The sequence below is a fragment of the Megalops cyprinoides genome, chromosome 15, assembly GCF_013368585.1.
Source record: "Megalops cyprinoides isolate fMegCyp1 chromosome 15, fMegCyp1.pri, whole genome shotgun sequence".
Lineage (NCBI taxonomy): Eukaryota > Metazoa > Chordata > Actinopteri > Elopiformes > Megalopidae > Megalops > Megalops cyprinoides.
Window position 1 is genome coordinate 14214660 of NC_050597.1, and position 22104 is coordinate 14236763.

The following is a 22104-nucleotide window of genomic DNA, read 5'->3' on the forward strand; positions in this document are numbered from 1 at the left end:
ATACTTAAAAGTGCTCCAAAACACTTAAGAGAGATAAAATTAACTACTGTTCCGTAAAGGCAAGTTAGAAATAAACAAGTTTTCCATAATAAGAAAAAAAAAGAAAACAGAAAACAACAAGCTTCTATGCAATTCCTTGCATGCCATCCACAGCTCCACAAATCACATAAATCCATGATATTATATGCATGTTTAAGCAAATTCCTGAGGCATGATTTCACAGATAAAGGGCTATCTAAACACACTGTTTAAGTGTGTGAAGGGGGCGAGGGACTGGCATAAGACTCTAAAAAATCTCAAAAAGCATTCAATCAAAAGTTTGCCATGACACCCAAGAAGGCAACTTCAGGAATCAACAGAAACACAGCTGTTGGGGACTACAGAAAGCTCCCTGACAGATCACTACACCACCATCTCTTAATGTGACACAAAAGGACAGCTATTGAGACAGCTTCCCAAGGACACTATAATCAAAAGCACTGTGGTTTTATCAGGCTAAGTGTTTACTTGGCCCATGCGATGTGACCTCTGACAGGACAGCTGGTTTGTCTGTTATGTTTCTGGAGTGCTGCAGGGTCTGCTGGTTCTCACTGGGCCTCAGCACAAAACTTGAAACATTAACTGAGGAGAGTGACATCATGACATCTGCTCTTCCAGGTGTAAATCAGATGCTGACTGAGTTACCTTCCAAGAAACTGCTGGGCAACACCAGGAAACCACCTGAGGTGACTTTATTGATTGCAGTTATTTGATTAAGTGCCTTAGAAGTGCACAAAAAGGACCAGCAGATGCTGTGACTGCCCAGAAACAATGAACAATACCCTTGTTTACAAGCAGAGACTATACAGGGTACCTGTGGGGTGGAGAGACTTAAGTCCATTTCAGCACAGGCGGTTATCTCAGTTAGCAAGCGTTCCATCTCTTCATCCACTATAGGCCCATTGGCTAAACAGACTTCCCTTTCCACAGACCACAGGAAGTCCTCCAAGTCTGCTAAGCTGCATTCAGAGGCTCCATGCTCCAAGTCACATGGCATTGTGTGGCTAACCGCCCCACTGTGTTCAGGCAACTGTGTTCCAACATCCGGATGCGATTCTGGTTGTGTTACAACAACACTGACCAGCTCACATTCGTCATGAGGGTCGAGGTCTTCCAAGAGCTCTGCAGTGGGCATTTCATTATAGTCTGAACACGTGTGAGAATGTAACTTGCAGCCCTTGTACTGCATCCCATTTGACAGCCCTACCGGTACCCTCTCTGACACTCCCTGATATTCCCCATTGGCTTTTGTCCACTCAATTGCACTGCAGTCTATCACACAGGTATCATTTTCCTGTGGCATCCCGTGTTCTGGTATATCATTGTAGTACAATGCCACAGGCTTGGCGTCCTTGGCAGGTGTGAAAGGGAACTCCTCATGCCCCGAGCTGAGGGAGCGTCCGGCGTTGATTTCGCCTGAGACGTGCATGCCCTCAGAAGAGGAGAAGCTCCTGGTGCCTGTCCCGGGCTTCTGCGGAGCCGGCGTGGGGCTGCACAGGCCTGAGTCTTCCTCGGAGGTGAGGGAGTTGGTCGCACTCCGACCCCTACCTCCTCGCCCCAAGCGGTACCCCTCAATCCCGTCTGCACCGATTGTCCCGCTCCGGCTGGCGTATTCACCTAGGCTGGCGGGGGCGAAAGTGCGCCAAGATCGCCTGTGGTGGGGGTGATGGTGCTCCTTCCTCTCCCCTTGCAAGCGGGCCTTTGGCAGCACCGTGCCCGAGGCCCGGATGACGTCGCCATTAAGCTTGAGCCCATCAAAGACCACACGCTCATCCAAACGAGATGCCTCACGGCTACGTAGCTCAAAGGCACTGGAGGAAGCCAGAACACCATTCCCGCAGAGGCTACTCAAGTCTAGAGTGCGGTGGCTATAGGGCAGCGTGCCCGCAAAGTGGCGCGATGCCAGACTGCCCTTTGAACCGGAGTCGATTTGCTCGTTCAGCCGAACAGTGTCGTAGATGGATCTCTGGGGCACATAGCAATCCTCAATGTTCAGGTCCTCCTCCTCGCCTTTACCCACACAGGATGGGTTCTGACGCAGGCAGTCTGGTCGGCTTAGAGGTTTCCCCATAACAGCCAAAAAACTTCACAGACTGACAGTAAAAAAGACTAACTAAAAAGTACAACAAATTTTACAATGTAAAAATATATATTTATCTCTGAGGTAAATACGTTGTTTTCAGTGCAAAAATAAAACACTACAAAAAAGAAAATCACATGGTAGAAATACAATATTATATACCTATATCTTTAAATGCTCTATATTTATGACAACATAAATTGTCATGGCAATACAATAAAAACGAAAATAAATAGTTTTAATGTTCTTTTCACCAAGAAAAGACAATTATTTACAGTGAGTGTGTGCACTTACTATGAGAAGAAAATAGAAAACAATTATTCGGGTAAAAAAAGTAGAGAGACCGAGAGAAAAACAACATAGAAGCTTTTGTTTCCTTGGCACAAGCCAAAGATACCAACACAATCAGTGAATCCCCTTTCCTTTCAGTAACCCACTGCGGCCCTGGAGAACCAGTCATTCCACCGTATTACCTATCCCCATAGAAATCCCTGTGTGTCTCTTCCCTTCCCATTGTCAAAACTTCCAGCATTGTTGCTTTCGCCTCCAGTTGTAAGTGCAATCCATCGTATACATGTTTCAAAAATAGCGTCTCCCAGAAAAGCCTTGAAGAACGTCAGGAGGCTGAAAGATATTTTCAGTGCAAAGTGGCCTGTCCCAGAAGAAATCCACCAGTTGCAAAAAAAAAAAAACAAAAACAAAAAACACAAAGGGCGATCTGCACACACCGCCAGCCCTCCTGCACACACAGAAAGCCTCTCGTGCTCTCGCTTGGTTCTCCAGCAATGACAGACACTCTCCCGGCTGCAGGCTGAAAGCCCCGCCCCTTTTCATTATTCAGGCAACATCTGCCACAACTCCATTCGTGCTGCGGGGCTCTCCAGCACATGTTGATTGGTAGACGCTTGACCCTTTTAATGCTCTCCTTCTGTCTCAACGGCCCACATGACTTAACTTCTTAGTCATCTTTTCACCCAGTACCATCAGTCTTCTTCCACTGGAGGCAGCGGAGAGGGTGGAATTAACACTGGCTTCTTTCCTTTCTTTTTTTTCCTTCTTCAAAAGCTCACCGAAGGCAGCAAGCAGCTTTGCTCTGGTGACATCAAGCCAGGGCAGAAATAGATCCCTCTTCTGTTCCTCCCTTTCCCTGTCTCCCGCTGTTGTGTTTGTAAGCCGGTTGCTGAGGACTGCATGTATATTCTGTTAATTACTTGGGAATGCTGAGGGTGGCACTGGTCTCAGGTAATTTAACACCAGGAGGACTGCCAAGTAAACGAAGCCCTCTTTTTTTTTTTTTTTTTTTTTTTTTTACGAAGTGAGCAGCCAGACGAGAGAGGGAGGGCGAGGGGGAGAGAATCGGAGGTATTTATTTTTGTTTCGGCAGCCGTCCGCGGTAGCAAGATAACGGAGCGCAGTCCTGGGCCGTCCAGACGTCTGCAGAGAAGGCAGCCCCTCCAAGCTCGTAAAGAGAGACAGAGAAAGCTGACAGAGACAAACAAGCGGTTAAAGAGATCTGGGGGATTTAGCAAGAGGATATTCAGAGGCTGAATCCCACAGACTTTTTGACATAATCCAGGCAGTGAATTGAAAGAGGCAGGGTTTTTGTCTCTCCTTCCTTGAGAGGGAGACAGTTTCAGTCCTCTGTCTTCATTGTTTGAAATACTATTGTTCAAGTCGATCTTGGATTATTATTCTTGCTAAACACATGTCTGAATCATTTTTAATATGTGTCTAACGAACAAACTGTTCTTATGTTAGAAACACATACGGTCTAATCTTGTGTTTTCCTTGGTCCGTGGAAAAGCATTCTGGCTGTTCACTGCTACGCTCTATCCAGTGTAACGATAGTTTAATCGCATTTATCCACAATACAATACAAATAAAAATGCAAAAAGAGCGTATCTTAATCCTTCACAGAATTACATGAGGCGTTTTAAGATCCATAACATTAAATACCATTCTTTATATAGAAATATTACTGCTTTCTATGTGAGTCTTTGAGCAAACAAAGAGAGGGAGGCCAGTCTTTCTTTGTGCCCTGCAGACCAGCCTGACAAAGACAGAACTACACCTCACCCTGCCCAAACAATGGGGGTCATTGAGATCAGCAAAGAGTAATCGAGGGGTGGACAAAAGTTTCAATCAGAAAAATGTAAAAGGCCAACTCAACTGTGCATTGGAGGAGCCTGTCATTGTATAGGGTCAGCTGGCAAAAGAGTTTTAAGATTCATTTTTTTTTTAAATGAAATCAGGCAACATGATCCCTGTGGAAAGTCAGCTCCATTATGACACAACAATGTGCGCCAGCAGCAGTGTTCTGGGATGCAGGGGTTTCAGGTTACCACCGGGAGACTCGGACGTTGCCGGGGTGATGAGTAAGCTCTTTTTTTTTTCCAGTGTCTGCACAATAGCACTTTTTCCCCTCATCACCTACAGTGTAAGAAATAACTATGATTCAGGTGGCAGAAATCTTTCTGGTTCATGGGAGACACTGATGTAACGTCTGATCTGGAGAGCACGACACCCCCCCCCCCCCCTCCCTTTCCATAAAATTCCACACACGTTTCACATACAGGCGTAAATCAACCAACCATCCAAATGCAAAGTACAAAACTACAAAAACTATCAAAATTAGTAAGAAGAAATATGTGCTTTCAATAACATCAGAACTGCCATAGCCTAAAAAGGATACTCTGTCAAACAGGTCCACTGCTGCATTCTTTTTTTCAAATGCATGCAATGCTGGCGAACCAAACCAGAAAATTAAATTATGAATGCTGGATTCTGGAGTCCTGTTAATAAACAGAACAGAAATGGAGGAGGCACAGAGAGAAAGGATATGGGGTCCAGACAGACTAAAGAGAGAGAAAAGAAGGTCTGAATTGTTCCTCTTGTTTCTACATGTATCATCTGAATCACTTCACTAAATACTGTTGAGAGTACTAACACTATTTCTCTGTGTACTCCCCAGCAAAAACTCATCATGACATTCATGACATTCATGTTAACCAACAGCGAGCAGGTTCTGAAATTGCCCCTTAAGTGTTGAAGAGAACTCTGTGTGAAGTTACCAGGAAGGAGACAATGGCCTAGGGAACATGAGCTCTACTAAGCATGTTTGCAGCTGACGGCTTCAGCTATAGACCCATGACCCATCAATCCCTCTTAGCTGACAGCACAGTTACACATTTAAATTCCAGGAACTACACTGACCTTTTCAGGGCCTTTGTATAAATAAAGCGCAATTCAACTGTGTCATGACATTCCAAACTATACCTTTTAAAAACACTTAATGGCCCTTAATAGCATAAGCCTCTGTTGTGAGATCTATAGATTATGTTACATGTTGAGAGGCACAATTCCCTCTATTTATCCAGAAACAAATCTAACCGAAATCTATTTATTTATTCTTCAAATGTTATACCCATTGTAGTAACCTTCATATCCATTACATAAGAAATCCATAAACTGTTCTATTATAATGCTTTGATTTCATAAATACACATTTTAATATTCAAAATCTAAAAATAAGTTAAGCTTCTATGATCTCCCTAGGCATCTGCAGGGTTTTAAACCTCTTTTATGTCCAGGAGTTTGAACAGTTTGCCTCACAAGTGGATAGCCCTGGATTATCTAGCACTGATCTGGAAACAACATAATTTTATCCAGTAATTTTAGATATGGAACTTCAAACAGACATTGTTTTGTTTTCATTGATTGAAATCAGTCACTCATTTATCCTCATTCAGTTACATAAAACATGTAGTTTTGTTTATTGTTTCTTGTAGGATGAATACAGCATGACATGAACCATGCATAAAACATCATTAGTCCTGAATGAAAAGAAACAATTTTGTTCAAAGGGTAGAGTTCAGCTAGTTTTATTTGGCCAGAAAAAAGCAGAATGTAGACGCAAGCAATGAAGGGAAATTAAATGCACAAATTTAGTCATATTTCACATCCAAAGCAAGAGCTGAAGATACTGTAGCACCATAGAGAAGATATTACTATGATTATGGTGTGACCGCTTCAAGAGTTTGATTCCAAAGGAAACACTTAATCATTTACCACGATGTGTGATGAGACACACAACTGCCAGGACAAAGGCCCTAGAAGAAAACTCATTTGTAACACGATCTGTCTCTTTACCAAGGAGATTACTTTAATGCCAATGATCCAATGATTTCAACGACAACTGAGGAGGAGGGGCTTGTAGGTGTTGGCTTTTCTTTGTAAGCCCCTTGCTTACACTTGGGCAGGTCAGCGAAAGCATGTGTGCAATCCACTGCGTTTGATGTTTTGAGGAGCCATGTGAAATACGGGAAGCACAACCAACAAAATACCCCAAGCTGTTCCAGAGAGCCTTAAAGCACCCTGTAGCTTGTCAGCTGGATAAAAGTAATAAAACTCACTCTTCTGAGAGAAGAATGGTCTAGAAAGAAGCAGGTAAGCCACAGCGCTCGCATACCTTAAATCAAACGCTCAGCTTATAATAGAAACCAGCACATCTGACACACCTCGACCAAGTCTGCGCCAAATCATAGGAGGTGGGTGGGAGGGTGGGGTTGGGACAGGGTGAACAGATAACAGGAGCAGATGCTCAGAAATCAGCAAATTAGCTGGTAGGCCAAGTGTCGAAACAAAGCACCTTTTAATGGCTGACTGCAGACAAATGGGGGGGGTGTGCGCCCACGCTGGCTTGCTTTAATGGGGCGAAAGACCGAGAGTCAGCCGGGGCTGCTTAACATAAGACACCCCGCTGGCTCCCAGCTGGCTCCTGGGCTGTCACATGCAACAATGGCTCACGGTCGGGGACTCCATTGTTACCGCCAGATGCTCGCCGACTCATTGGACGGGGCTAGTCCCCAGAGGACTGACACGCACGTGTCTGAAAAGAATGGCAACCTCCCCCTGCCCCCCTGCAAATAAACCTGGACCACAGGGTGCGACCCAGAATTGCCGTCCTATACCAGGACAATGACACGGAGGGGGTGGAGACTTTATTATGCTTGGTCTGGGAATGGGAATGGGAAATTTACCAGATTAATGTAGCTATAGGTTATAACTCGATTACTATCCCCAGCATTTGGATACAGGTCTTTGAGGTAGGCTCCATTCCCCAGTGTGGCACTGCTACTTTCACCTTGAAGAAGGCACTGAACCTAAATTGAATTAGTACATATCTAGCGAGCTTAGTAAATATCTACGGAGCTTGTACACTATAAAGGGCGAGCTTGTATGCTATGAATTTGTGCCTGGAAAAGGGTGTCTGCCAAGCAAATAATACAAATACACTGTACATGCCTCAATAGATAAGCCCCACTTTATGTAACTTTTCACCCAATTATTACTGCACTCCCAAGGACTGTGTATCCAAGGGGAGGATTAACAGGAATTCCTCAGTGCGGAAATTCATGTTACTCATTCAGATATGGTTCGTAGAAACACACTGACTGAGATCACGGTTCTCCTGCCATTAAGAGCATTCATGATCTTGTGAGATACTGTCTTGTCTCAAGGTTCCCGTCATCATAGATAGAAACAGAATGCTTTTCAGAGTTAACTATGATCATAAATGTGGTGTTATAATAATGCTTCCGTAACAAATTATATTACCACAGTCAAGCACTACTTTTTCAAACAATACTGTTGATTGACAAAAGCACAGTGAATGCCGCCAACACCACAGATTAAGGGATACATTACAAGCTATACATCTGTTTGAAAATCTGAAGATATCAAAAGAAACACAAAAAAACATCCTACCTTAAAGGCTTCCAGCTGCTGGTTGATGACTTCAGTCTCCATGCCAACAGGACCTTGGGACTCCTCCCTCTTCTCAGCCCCTCTCAATTTGTCAGTGAACTCGTGAAGATTCTTGTAGAGCTCGTCCACGCGGGTGAGGGTGCTCTCCACCTGGTCGTCCCTGGCCTTGGCCCTGTCCATCAGCTTGCCACACTGCTTAGTCAGTGCCTCCAGGTCCCTCCGGAGTCCTGAGAGGTCAGGCGAGGCCTCAGTCTCCAGCATTTTCTTGCAGCGGTTGCTGGCGTCTGCCGTGTTGTCCATAAGTTCCTGGAGTTTGCCCACAAAGCTCCTGATGTCAGTCTGCTGCGACCGCAACGTGTCCTGGTCCCGAGCCACTGGCGCCATGCTGTCCAACTCGTCGTCCAGGTCAGCAAAGCGGGCAAACATCTCACGGATGCTGTCCTGGAACAGCCCGATGCCCTGCAGCTTGCCCTCCAGGGCTGAGCACTTCTCCTCCATCTCAGAGTGGACGGAGCCGTAGTCCTTCTCCAAGCTGTCAGTCTGGAGTAGCAGGTCGGTCACCCCTTCGGCTTCAGGTACATCCACCACCAGCCCCTGAGCAAGGCTCTTGACCTGATCCACCTGCGCCTGCAAGCCTGCTAGACTCCTCTGCTGGGCTTTCATGTTAGTCAGGTTCTTGCTACTATAGGCTTGGACGCCCAGAGACTCATGAGTCTCCAGCTGCTTCCTGGCCCCATCAATTTGGCCCTTCACATCTTTGAGGTTTTCGTTGAAGTCCTTCATCCTCTGCATAATTGTCTCCAAAGACTCTTTTTTCTGCTGTAGCTGCTCCATCACGCTGTCCACCTTCTGGCTGATGGCAGCCGTCTCTTCCTTGATGGCCTCGCGCTCAACTGTGGCCACCTCCAGCACGCTGTCAGCAGCGCTGTTCAGCAGGTCCACCTGTCCCCGGTGCTTGTCCGCGTCCTTCTGGATGGCTTTCACCTGGGAAAAGGAGCTCTCCACCTGCGCCGGGTCCACGCTGAGCTTCACCCCACACACCTTGGCCTGGCACTCCTCGACCCAATCACCCAGCCTTTTGGCCTGCTCCTCATACCTCTGGGCCCTCTGCAATCCCCCCTGGAGCTGCTCCATTCGGTCCGACGCACCCTTCTTCACCTCCTCCCAGTTGGACCTGAGGGAGGAGAGCTGGCCCTGCAGTGCCACCTTCTCAGCATCCTCAGTGGTCTGCAGCAGGGCCTCACCCTCCCTGACGATGGTGTGGTAGGGAGTCTCCTGCTCACTCAGCGCCCTCTGGAAGGCCTCCTGCTCCTCGATGCTCCGCTGAAGGGCTTCTGTCCTAGTGGAGATGGGCTGAGGCCGTGACCCCTCCTGCCTCTTCCCCTCCAGCCACCCCTGGAAGTCTTTGGACATCTGATGGAACTGCTGCGAGCTGGCAAATGCCGAGTTCAGCTGCTCTATCCGCTTGCCTAGGTGACACAGAATACGCTTTTAAGACCAAGGACAAAAAGCTTCATTCACCATATAAAGTGCTCCATATTGCTGAACACAAGGGTAGACAAATTCACCTGCATCCTTGTTCACATTATATATAATCTGATTGTCGTTGCATATCTGAACTTCTGTAGGCCTCAATTAAGCTCCATAATTAGGCATCCACATCCTCATTTAGACTCATCTATCTTTATTACATATGATAGCTGGAGTCATCGATGATTTGCTCTACAAGGAATTATGCTGACCTCATCTAATCCTGAGAACAACAGTTATTCAACAAATGCACAGTTAACTAATGAAGATTAATATATGAAACCCTTGGATACAATCTGAAGAGTAACTAGCTCTGACATTAAATAAGGTCAACAAACAAGACCTCATCCTTCAGGGGAATTCAATCACGATACGGGCACAGCCGTAACCGCAAAGAACTTTTTTTTTCAGCCCAGCAGGTTACAAAGTGGCCCTGAAATCAGCACTTGCAGCTAATTAAAGTGTAACCCAACCCGGAACCCAGAGAGGGTGACTGATTGCCGTACGGGGAAGGCGATTAGGGTGAGGAAACGAACCTGCTTTCTCCTCCAGCAGCTTGAATGGCTTTGTGACACTTTCCAGCTGCCGAGCCAGGTCAGCCCTCAGGTACTCCTCGCCAACGAGGGCCGAAAGCTCAGAGCAGAGTGACTCCGCCTCCCTCAGCCTCTTCCTCTCCTCACGCAGTTGAGCTGAGATGTCGTTAGCCGCTTCAAGCTGCTTCTTCACGGCATCGGGCTGGGTGCTGAGCGCCTGCTGACCTTGCAGGCGAGCCTCCAGGTTGGCCGCGCTGTCGGTGAGGCTCTTAAGCAGGCCCTGGAACTGCATGGTCTTTCCCAAAGCCTGATCGATGCGCTCTGATCGCTGGCCCAGCTGGCCTGTCAGGCCCTGCCACTTCTGGGTCACAGAGGCCAGCTGTTCCCTCACCCCCCCGCAGGAAGGGTCCTTCTCACTGGGCGCACTCAAGATGGCCCGGCCAGCCTCATTCATCTGCTCGTACTGCGGCTTCCGGCTGTCAAATTCATTCAGCAGGATCTAATCAGAGGATATAACAGACAGACAGTTACCTCAGGGATACTGTCCAGATGCATTCACATTATGGTGATGCTGATAAGGCCTCCTTACTTGGAAAGTTTTTTTTTTTTAATCAAAGCAACCCTGTTCTTTTTCCATGCAGTGAACCCCAGGCTGGTGTAAGGACAGCACAGCTATAAGGACTGTGGAGCTTCAGTGCAATAGGACCATACCTGGACTTGCTGCTTCTGTGCTTTGAGCATGTTGGGGTCCACCGACAGCGGTCCCAGCACGCCCATCATCAGCTCCTTCTCTGAGAGCCACTGGCAGAGCTGGGCCTCAGCTGTCTGGAACTGCGCCAGGTGGTGGGACGATTCTTCCAGCCGTCGCCTCCTCTCCTCCCCGGAGTCGCACACAGCTTTCCAGGCCTCATCTGCACAGGCGCATATAAAGCATCAATCCAGACAGATTCTTTGCAAACACGTGGGGACGACTGAATTGCAGGCTTTATGGGGATGTGACTATGCCAGAAACTACAACAGAGGTGTATTCTAGTGATATTTTTGTTGGGGAGATTGAATATTATGTATTATCATTTATTTTCTGGGAGGACGTACAGTGCATACACATTGTCACCATCAATTTATACAGATATGATATTTACAGGTTTTGTACATTGTTCAAGGATACAATGGACAAATTATGAATCAAACTGGCTGAGTTCCCAAATTATTGTGTCATAACAGCACCACAATGAAGCAATGGTGCTTAGCCATCTTTTTCTGTGCTGTAAAAAAGGAAAGATCTGGAGAAAGATTTGGAGAAAGATGAAGCGTACCTATCTGCTCCAGCATCTGCTTCCACTTTGCTGCTTCAGGAGAATCTGGATGTTTCTCAATCAGGTCCAGGAGCTTCTCTCTCAGCTGTTGGAGCTTCTTCTGCTTTTGGTTCAAGTCTTCTTCAAACGCCTGAGAAAAAGAGAGACTCAGGTTAGGAGCTCATGTTATATTCCACAACAGCCACTGACAGGGACTCTTATGTGGTACATGATGATGCAAGATTGAAGCATTCAAAAATACTTTCAAAAACTCCCACCAAAAACATAAATACCAGATTTTCTTAGCAATAGTGCATTAATCTATGTTTGACTACTTTTAATATCAATAACTTCATATCATTTGATCTTCTCGAAATATGTCACACTATAAATACTGTCCAGTACACTTGCTGTGTCTATAACAAATGGCTGCATTTACTGGTAATGTGCATTCCCATTCCCTCAGATGAACAAGCTTATGCCAGTTAAAATGGGCTTCCACCATGACACTATTACAAAACATGGATGTTTCTGTGTTTTAACTTCGTTCTATCAAGATGACGCATTTTAAAATGGAGTAATAATCACTAAATCTAAGACATATACACTTCTTGAGAGGAGAGCTGGACAGCAGAATGTTGCAGATAGACAAAATCTTTTTTTGAAATTATGATTTCTATTCAGTAAGGGGGAAACTACAATCCAACCGGTGTTTATCTATGGCAGTCAGTTGTATAACTGTTAGCTGTGAATGTACCCTTTGTTGCTCCATTTGGGTTTTCATGGAAACTGTCTCTGTGGAAACAGCATCCCAGGACTTCACAGTCTTCTTTGTGTCATCCAGCCACTTCATCATAGAGTCGGTCTCGTCCCGTGCCTCCTGCACCTTCAGCATCACAGCATTCAGCTCCCCTGTCCTGTCTTTCAAACGCTCGCCGAGGTTCTCGTACCCTTCGTTGATGTACGACGTGCTCTGCTGAACGACCATGAGCTCTGTGCGGGGTTAAAAACCAGACACATTCAGTTCACCACCCCCCTCTCTCAGGCCAGTCAGCTGTAAACAGCTACTTCGCCAAAGGTTCCTGGTTCAGCTCACAGTTTACCTCACAGTTTGCTTCAGTTCAAGAGACGGCCTTATACAGACATGCAACGCCTGAGGCACTAAATTTTCAGCTTTGTGTTGATAAGTTGTTAAGGTAATATACAAAGCTGGAATGGAAAGTTAACATAGAGACTTAGAATTCATCAACTGTCTGCACCCAGGTTTATAATTATAATTTCTACACGATTAACGTGCACTTCCTGCTAATCCAAACAATGGGACATGCACATGATCTAACCATTATACACCTATGCAATAAACAAGAGTCATATTCACAATGATAGTTTTCTTTACCTTTGTTCGTTAGGTAAGCATGGGTTCCTGGACCTGACCCATTAATTACAGCTGATCCTAGAATAAAAAAGTAAGTTTATTAAGTAAGACACTTAATATTTCTTCCCAACTAAAGACTAAACACAGCTTAGGTGATTCATGCCCTACTTGTGATTCAGCAATTTGTCACATAAATCGGCATACACACACATAGCTGCCGGTTTTCCAGGTGCTGAGCAAAAGGAAAAGCTGACATGAGAAAGAGACGGTTGCCCACATACTGCTGCATGCCTCAGAAGGTTGTTCTTTATTAATGCATCTTGAACAAACAGACAGACACAATGTTTCCATCTACTCAGTCTCTGTGACAAAGACCACAAGCAGTAGGTCAAAGAACTGTGCCTCTGTCTCTTCTTCCCCAGCCATTAATAAAAGGCATCCTTATGGGAGGTACAGCAGTCTGCGGTCATGCCTTTTCTCAATTCAGCAGTTTGTCTGACATCCGGTAGAAAACAGAACAGACGATCACCAAAGGATCAGTCTTTATACTGGATCAATACACAGTTTTACACATGGGCAGTTGATTTATCAGACTCTGGGAGCTTGAGAGGACCAGTGAGAGGACTGAAAGGCTTTGCACCTGATTTGCGTGATGTCTTGGTTTTGGCAGGTGAGGTCAAGACACTGATGAGGCTGCACAGAGCTGATCCTTTGGTGCTGATGTCCTGGACCTCTGACCCTTTGGCAGTCCACTCCTCCATCAAAGCCTACAAAAAAAATGCATTAAACGGCAAAAAATAAACAATTTACATAAGAGTGTAAAAAATGTGTCCAGAGTTCCTCCTGAAATGTGAGAGAACATAAAAGTAGTGGAGGAACTGTCAGTCATGTGACTCTCAGCTGAGATGCACTTAACTGCCATTTTTCACCCCCTGTGCCCCACAACAAACTTCACAAAAATCTGTCTCCCCTAAATTAAAGCTGTTGCGTTTTTTCTACTAGATCTGGCATAATTTGACATACAAAATTACTGTTAAGAGTCAAGGGTCTTTGATGTTTGACCTATTTTGTCAAGGTTCATTATTTTCTTGCCTTACATGTTGTTTTTTCTAAAGGACAGTTAACAGTGTATATCTCTGCTGGGGCCTCAGATGGGAATTTTTGTTGGCTGTGAGTCACAACGATCTTTTCATTTCATTCACTGCCATTTCCCTTTGCAAGACACCTACACGCCTAATTAAAGTTCCACGGAACTTCAAACCAAAGTAGAATGTGTGGAGTTATGTGTGGAGTAGACCATACTAAATATGGTTGATCCTCTTTAATTAGAGAGGGTGCTCTTCTTTTCAGTTGAGTCATTTTACTCTCTAATCTGATATCCCAGCATTTGAGGACATACCAAATGGCTTTTTTCCTTATCCGGTCTCAGCATAACTTGCAGCACTTGCATTTTTTGGTGCATGTACTAAAACCTAAAACATTTCTGGAGTTTTTCCCCTGGGCAATGACACCACACGGCCATCTGCTCTGCCGTAGCCTCGTCCTTTTTAATCGGCAGTTTTACAAGCATGTGTAACATGTGGGCTTCAGTCTGACTGTGGGGTCAGTCACGGACAGTGAGAGGTAGCGGTTTACTCACGTTGACTCTTTGCAGGGCCTTGGCCAGGCTCTGCTCACTGCAGGAGGCTGGGACGGCAGGCACCTTCTCCAAAGACTCATCCACCCACTTCCTGAGGGCACCCGCAGCCACCCTGAATTCCGCCAGCTGATCCTGGCAGGAGGAAACCTCCTCCTCTCTGTGGTGGAAGAGACATGTTTATTCAGATGAGAGAGATCAAAAGCTCAGGTAGAAGGCGAGGAATACAAAAAAACGAAGAACAACTGAATTCAAAAATATAATCAGAAGGGGAGGTCCTACTTGTATTATTGATCCACTTGTTAGTTTTATTACACAAATGAATTTTTCTTTGAAGTGATAATGATTTAACAGACAATCGCTTTGTTAAAGCGTCAACAATTCATTGGTGTTTCAATTAGCATTTATCTGATGCTACAATAAATCTCTGGAGTGAACCATAGACACTGTTACTTACTTGGAACACTAAATTCTGCTCAAGAAGACACACTGGTACACAGTTCATTGTTATGTGTTTTGTGTGCTGTTGTTTTGTGGTCTGTGTGCTGTTGTTGATTCTGAAGCTTTGTGCCTGTGGTGCTGTCAATCAGTGTTCCCATTTCCAAGTTCAAAGGTCCTCCCTAGCTACACTTCTTTTGATCCTTTGTTTGTCAATGGCATTTTTTGAAATTTTAAATCATTAAAATAAAAAAATATATATTATTTAACTATTTTTAAATGCAGTTGATTTAGACAAATTGTAACTGATTAGACAACTTCGCAAAGACAAAGACAATTAATTTCCTCTGTCACCTTCTGTAGTACTTTTCTATAGTGCTGTTCTTATTGCTCCAGTCATATGCAAAAATACTTCTTTCTCAGCATCTACTGACTATACATTCACTGCAGTAAAGGGAAACACTCCAAGCTACAGGCTCAAGGCTCACAGGCTACATACAAATTCCTAAAACAGCAGTGAGGCACATACACAGAAACACAGCCACAGGTAACTCACTTCTCTTTCACAGTGTCTGTGAAGGCTTTAAAGCTACCAGCCAGGCTTTCCATCTTTCCCTGGATTTGGGCTTTGCTGCCCTCTGGACTGATCTCGGACAGTTCTTTGGAGAGCTTGTGCAGCATGTCCACATCCTTGGCGTGCTCTGCCAACTCTGTGTTGGTGTCCTACATGGATGACAACATGCCATTTCAACAAGTAATACAAACTCAAACAATCCAGTTTACATGTTTGGATTATATATGTGTGTTCACATTTTCATCTCTTTAATATACACGTGAACATTAAAGAGATACTCATCCCACACGTGCAGCTGCATTGTGTGTAGGCTGGTGAATGCAGAGCTCAGGTGGTAATTTAGGGAGCCACTGTGGCTGTACCTGCATCAGCTGAGAGAGCTCGTTGACGTTCTTTCCCGGGCCCTCCGTCTCAGACAGTGCCTGCGATCGCTTGGTGATGAACTGCTGGACCTTTTCTGCAGTCTTCTCAAAGAGCTCCACCTTGTCCTTCAGCTCTTCCAGCTGCCCCACCTTCTGCTTGTGCTTCTCACAGGCGTCAGAGAAGCGCTGGGACAGGGTGTCCATCTTGGCCTGGAGGGAGGATGCCACTGACGGTTCGGCCTTCTCCATGAACTTCTTCACCTTGGCCTTCATGGCTGACACACTGCTCTGACGGCTAGACATGTCCTGCTCCAGGGCCTTGTGGGAAAGTGGATTCAGAAAGGGGGGAGTCACAAAACCAGCAGTGTTACAATGGTCACGGAATTACTGCATGGTACACCACGCTCTGACTGACATGCATTTAAAATGCCCTGCTCAGAAAGGAGCACTAAGTGTATGCCCACAAAGCTATTTCCATCATGGAAAAACAGTGGAATGGTTAAGGATATGGACTTGAAACCAGAAGGCTGTGGGTTTGATTTGGTTGACCAAGGTGCTTAATACAAATTTCTTCAGTAAAAGCCCAGATGCATGAATGTATGCTATGTACGTTGCTCTGACAAGGGAGTCTGCCTGAAAATAAATAAATAAATCATAGATGTAGAAGTTTGTGTCTAACATGGCTGCGCAGTTCACACACATTCAATCCTCAATCACTACAGATTCCCAATCTAGGACTGGAGATTACAGTAAAGGCAACATCACAGCCAAACAGGTCTAGGTTTGCTGAAGTTGGAGCTTTGTAGATGTGTCCTAAATAATAAATACAGTTTTATTACTTGGATCTCAACTAAGCAATCTCCACACATAAACTGCAGTTAAAAGAAAGATTAAATCAGACAGACACAATTATTCACAAAGCCGGGTTTTTTGAGAGCTACAACAAAAACCTATGACAGCCTTATGTATTGTTTAAGGGCATTCCATTTCCTTAGCAGACATCTTTCACCAGAGCATGTTATGGAGGTCACACTTTTTTATATATTATCCATATATGCAGCTGAATATCCTCTAAAGCAATTCATTCTATCCGTCTTGCTGAATGGTGCATAGCCACAGCCAAACGTCAACTTTCTTATCCACTTCACCCCACTGCCGGCGTACGTACCGCCTCCTTGCTAAGCATGTCACCAATGGCAGCCGAGTTCAGAGGAACCTGGTCCTTCTGCTCCAGGCTCTTCTCCACACCTTCCATCCACTGCATCATCTCATCTAGACCGTCCTGGACACTGAGGGAACGCGTTAGGGTCACCTGGAGCTTCTCGTTCCTCTCGCTCACAGACTTGGACAGGTTGTCGTATCTCTCCACAATATCATCTGGAGAGAGAGGAAAGGGCACACGGTTCAAGGTGAGTCCAGAGGGGGGTGGGGTATGTAACCACAGTACTCGCTGGATCTCAACACATCTCAGCCCCATCACTCTTCAGATCATATTAAGAGTCCCACCTCTCCATTTGAAACTTAAAACCAACTATTCACCCCAACTTTTCTACCATTTCTATATCTGGGCACAACAGCTGACAATGTTCTGCTCACCAACTGTCTCCAGGATCTCATCCTGGTTGGTCAGCAGATCCCCCTCGGCCGCAATCAGAGCGTCTGCTGTTTTGCGCAGAGTTTCCACGGCAGCCTGTCGTCCAGATGTCTGTCCTTGCAAGGCCTGTGGACAGGAGGGGCCTGTTACATCTTCATCCCAATAGTGACCCCCAGACATAGCTATTTATCCTTCATATAGCACTTCGCTGCCAACTCCTTTAATGATATAACTCCTTTAATGGTACACTGGGCTCCCTTCTAGAACACTATGCTGCTTGCAGCATAACCATTATAATGGTCTAAAGTTTTCCTTGCCTTGAGAAAAATGATCAAAACAAGCAAAATGAATGCATACCCAAGACCACTGCTTTTAATGAGAAGAACAATTCTACTCATATTCCCTTTGTCTCAACATGAAGAAAACCTGTATCAGGGGCTTCTGACTGTCATCCAAGAACACGAGACACAGGTTTTCACCCCTCTTCCACAGGAATCCCCACAGAAATCTGTTTTATCTACTGGTATGTTCCTGTCAGTCATCAACAGACGCGCTCCAAGATGTGGTCAGCTCTTGTGTTACCAAGAATAAAACTCCACTGTTTTCTTGTGTTTTTAGGGCCTGTTATCTCCATGGATCTCTGTCTGAATCACTGAAAGTCTGCTGAGACATGTAAAGGGATGCAAATCTGTTTTCACACCTAGTTTTCTCTAGAGAGTTTTTTAGTGTCTAAGTTATGTGCCAGAGGAACTTAATAGGGTCATATGTTGGGGAAATAGCCCATTTACAGATAATAGTCCGTTCGCACACTTGCATCCAAATCACTCATAAAACTGTGCAAAATCTGCTCTGCTCAACGCAAGCATCCAACATGCTTAAATCACAGCTTAGCTATTCAACACCCAGGCTATAGTCTGTTTTGAAGTAAGGTCTATAAATAGCATTGTTGTTTTTAACCCGAGTAGAAGCACTGTATAAGGGAAGGAAAGCCAACAGTCCAATGACCTTAAGCCCATTCAGTAAAGCAGTGGGAGTAAATTCTGCTTAAGGTTTGAAAACTGCTCCTAAACTATCTCCATTTCTAACATCTATTTTTTCCGCTGCCTCAACTATTTCAGCTACCCTGCCAACAGCTTGTACTATGCACTGATAGATATGGTAAATATTGGCACTGATAGTGGCAGGAAGGCTAGTATTGCAACTCCAAGTAATATTAGCGTTATGTTTGTTGGTAACACTGACACCTATACTGTCAGTGCAATTGGCATTGTGATTATGAATGATATGGACAATGTGAACATTAGTAATGTGGACATAGTTACTGATAGTAATACCAGCATTGTGACATCTGCATGGTCATTACCAATGATATTGGTATTGTGATAATCAGTGATACTGGCATTTTTGCTATCGGTCCTTGCCTTGGTCTCCTCTAGCTGTTTCTGCAGGGTCTGAGGATCAGCAGAGATGGGCTCTGCCTGCTGTCTCCTGGCCTCCTCCTCTGAGCTGTTCAGCCATTTCCCCAGGTTTTCTGCTGCGTCTTCATATTTCTTGTATTTATCCACCACCTCTTTCAGGTTGCTGCCCAGCTGGTTGCACTGGAAAGATACCGTGATTACGCATGGATTATTCACACAATACAGACTGTGAATACATTCCTTAAACAGCATGCTCAAGCTTGAGAAACCAACAGATAATGATAGTGCTTAGTTAATTGAGTGCATCTGTATGCTAAATGAAGTGTAAGGTTTTGAAGCTTGGTGCCCTTTGAAGAATACAATGTCAATTTTTTTAGGTTGATTATTGCCTCCACCTAGTGGCAATGCAGGATATTACACCTTCATTCATACTCCATCACAGACCTGTATGCCAAACATAGGCTAAATAGTACTGATCCATTTTCACTGGCTGTAATTTTGAATACGATGATGGAGCAAAAAACTAAGAGCAATGCCACAGGCACCACAGAGACTGAAATCAGTGTGGATTTTATGATTGTACTGTATTCACAGGAATGTGACTAAAAGGAGTGACTACACACATCTGAAAATCCAACTGAATTCAAATGCGTCAGTTTGCATCTGTATCTGTCCATACCATAAGCCCCTGTCCAGTTTATTGATTAGGCATAAAAAGACATAATGAACACTAGAATGGACAGTAAAAATCTTTACAAGCTTACATTCCCTTCGGGGAATCAATGTCTATTAACGCTGTTTCATATCCACATACTGAGGTGCAGAGACATGGCTTCATGAAAGGTTTCATTTTTCTCTGTGTACCTGGGAATGGACAGCTTTGTAGCGGCCGGCTGCTGAATCCAGCCTCTCCTTCACGGCTGCACAGACACCAGTGGTGTCCACGTCCAGCTGCGGGTCTCTCCCTGCAGGTTCGGCCCGGCTGCAGGCCTTGGCGGCGTCCAGCACTCTCTGGCCGGACACGGTGATGAAGCGCAGGTCGCCCTTGTGCGAGATCACATCCTCCGAAAAGCTCCTCTGCCTCTGCAGCTTCTCGTTCAGGACCTCCAGCTCACCCGCGGGGGCCTCCAGCTCGCCCACCTCGCCCTCGGCCTGCTGCAGCCAGGCCTCGAACTCGCCGCAGTCGTCCTTGAACTTGCGCAGCTCCTCCTGCAGAGACTCCACGTGCTTGGTCTGGAGCTCGGCCTGGGCCAGCTCGGTCTCGTAGCGGCCTCTCAGCTCCTGGATGTCCCTCTGCAGTTTGTCCCTCTCCCCCGGGGACAGCGCATCGGACTGCTTGTCCAGAAGCGCCTGGGCTGACTGGGTGGCCATGATCAGCTCCTGCTGCTGGGACAGGACCTCCTGGTGATGAGCCTGTAGGGGGCGACACAGAGAGGGGTTCAGTCACTGGCCTGCGCTTTCTACTGATTTTGTGAAGGTAATATAATTCTTGGGAATTAATATCTGATTACTTAATGCGACAAAAGGTTCTCTTACATGTTCATTTTAATTTGCATTGGAGAGTTGCTAGATCTGTTGTACCCCTGAACAAGGTACAACCCCAGTATTCCCACTAGCAGAGCCATCAAAATAGACTCATTGGCTCTTTAATGTGGAAAGAACTGCAGAGGCAGAAGTTCCTTCCTTGCTGTTAACCTCCATTGTAAGACATGGGATGTTAAACAGAAGGGAGGATGGCTGTGGAGGACTAGATCAGACAGGAAAATGAATGGCTTGACTACCATTCACGCAGGGATGTAAATTAAGGAAATGCCAAGCCAAGAAAAAAGCTCAGCCAAGCCTGGAATCACACCCTGACACAGAGCAACTGATGAGCCCTTAATGTTCCCACGGCAGAGGCCTTCAAAGGGCAGCAGAAAGCCTGTTGTCTGTGTCTTTATGTGCATAAAATCATAAAATCAATATGCTGTTTGAGGGGTAACACATTACCAACTGACAAATCAACAAACAAAATGAGAACCAGAGCATGTGATGCACTTAGCAGTTTGTTAGCTTTCTGGAGATTAGTGTATTTATGTATACAGCAGGGCAAAATGCATCTGCTGTGGAGAAATATAACCAGTGGGAAAAGAAGTCTGTTCTGCTATGGCATTTTTCATTCAAACTGTAAATTCCCACAACGTCACCAATGGTCACACAGCTTCTGTTATTAGAGATAAGCTTTTAGTTTAGTCCTGCACAGAGACCTCCACAAAACAAATGGCACAAAGGCACCAAACCAAATGTTTATTTACCTTGACCCTGTCATACTGCTCATCAAGGTCAAGCTCATGGGTGTCTTTCGCTTTTCCGTCCACTGTGGTGACGCTTTCTTGTAGAGTGTTCCCATTGGCATCGTCCTCCTCACCCAATATGTTCCTGGAGGAATTCTCCAGTGGCAGGTTCCCATTCTGCCTGGCTATGGGATCCTTGTGGTTGCGTTCCTTCTCTTTGTCCTTCCCTATGTTAGATATCCAGTCCAAGAGACCTTCAATCTTGTTTTTGCTCTCCTCCAGCTGTTCCACTGCAGCAACCTAAAGAGAAGGAGTTGAATGTCAAGAATATCCCAAGTTTAACCATGCTATTATGGGCAGGTTGTTAGCAGTCAAGAAAATTAATACTTTATCAGAATGATTAATTGGACAAATGTGGACTGCACTGTCTTTCATAAAAATTAAAATTCAATCATTCAAAATGGTCAATAACTGAATGCTCTGACCGTGTTCTAGAATGTACAGCCTCCATTCACTGCAAAAGGCTGACATTGCAACCATTCTTTGCTGTGTTCCTCCCTCAAAAACACATGATACATGCAGGAGCAACCATTCTCTACCTTTTCTGTTTCTTGCTTGATGGCTGTGGTCACCACCTTCTCCAGGTCTTTTCTAGAGTCTTCAGCCCGCTGGCTGAGTAGTTTGGACTTGCTCTTGGCATCCTCCAACTGGCTTTCAATGGCAGCGATCTGCTCTGGCTTCAGTTTACTCCGGTTCTCTTCCAGGAATTTTTTGGTGCTGCTGACAACCTCTGCCAGGGCACTGGCATTGGCCTGCACATCTTTCTGTAAGGCCTGAGTGGAGAAGGGGTATGCAAACACAGATAAAGAAGAAAAAAAAGATTCAATTTGTGAATATTCAAATTAATATCATTTTCTTATGAAAAGCCATAAATGCACATTGATTCACAATTTAGAATTCAAAATCAATCATTTGTTGCTAAGCTTTTAGTTTCCTAAATTAATTTTTCTTTAATTAATTCTTTTCTAAAGACTTGTGACATTGATGATGTTTTTATCCTAATCACAGACTGAACACTGCATGCTGTTTTTAGCAAATAAAAATTGCTGTCTGTTTGATGTGTTAACTGAATGTGTTAAGTGCACGATGCACAAGCTATCTTCCCTTTGGACTGCTTCATTCATTCAATAT

At 45.1% G+C, this 22104-nt stretch overlaps 1 protein-coding gene across 1 annotated transcript in view; it reads right to left on the minus strand.

Moving 5' to 3' along the window:
- The window catches only part of dst (dystonin), a 168405-nt gene that overhangs the window by 38904 nt on the left and 107397 nt on the right, over positions 1-22104 (minus strand). Inside the window, 16 exon segments of the mRNA XM_036546201.1 lie at positions 7886-9354; positions 9952-10447; positions 10660-10859; positions 11265-11394; positions 12001-12236; positions 12640-12696; positions 13259-13385; positions 14258-14414; positions 15249-15415; positions 15629-15946; positions 16797-17005; positions 17225-17348; positions 18644-18820; positions 19505-20053; positions 20935-21213; positions 21513-21746. Coding sequence (XP_036402094.1) covers positions 7886-9354; positions 9952-10447; positions 10660-10859; positions 11265-11394; positions 12001-12236; positions 12640-12696; positions 13259-13385; positions 14258-14414; positions 15249-15415; positions 15629-15946; positions 16797-17005; positions 17225-17348; positions 18644-18820; positions 19505-20053; positions 20935-21213; positions 21513-21746 — 4929 coding nt within the window.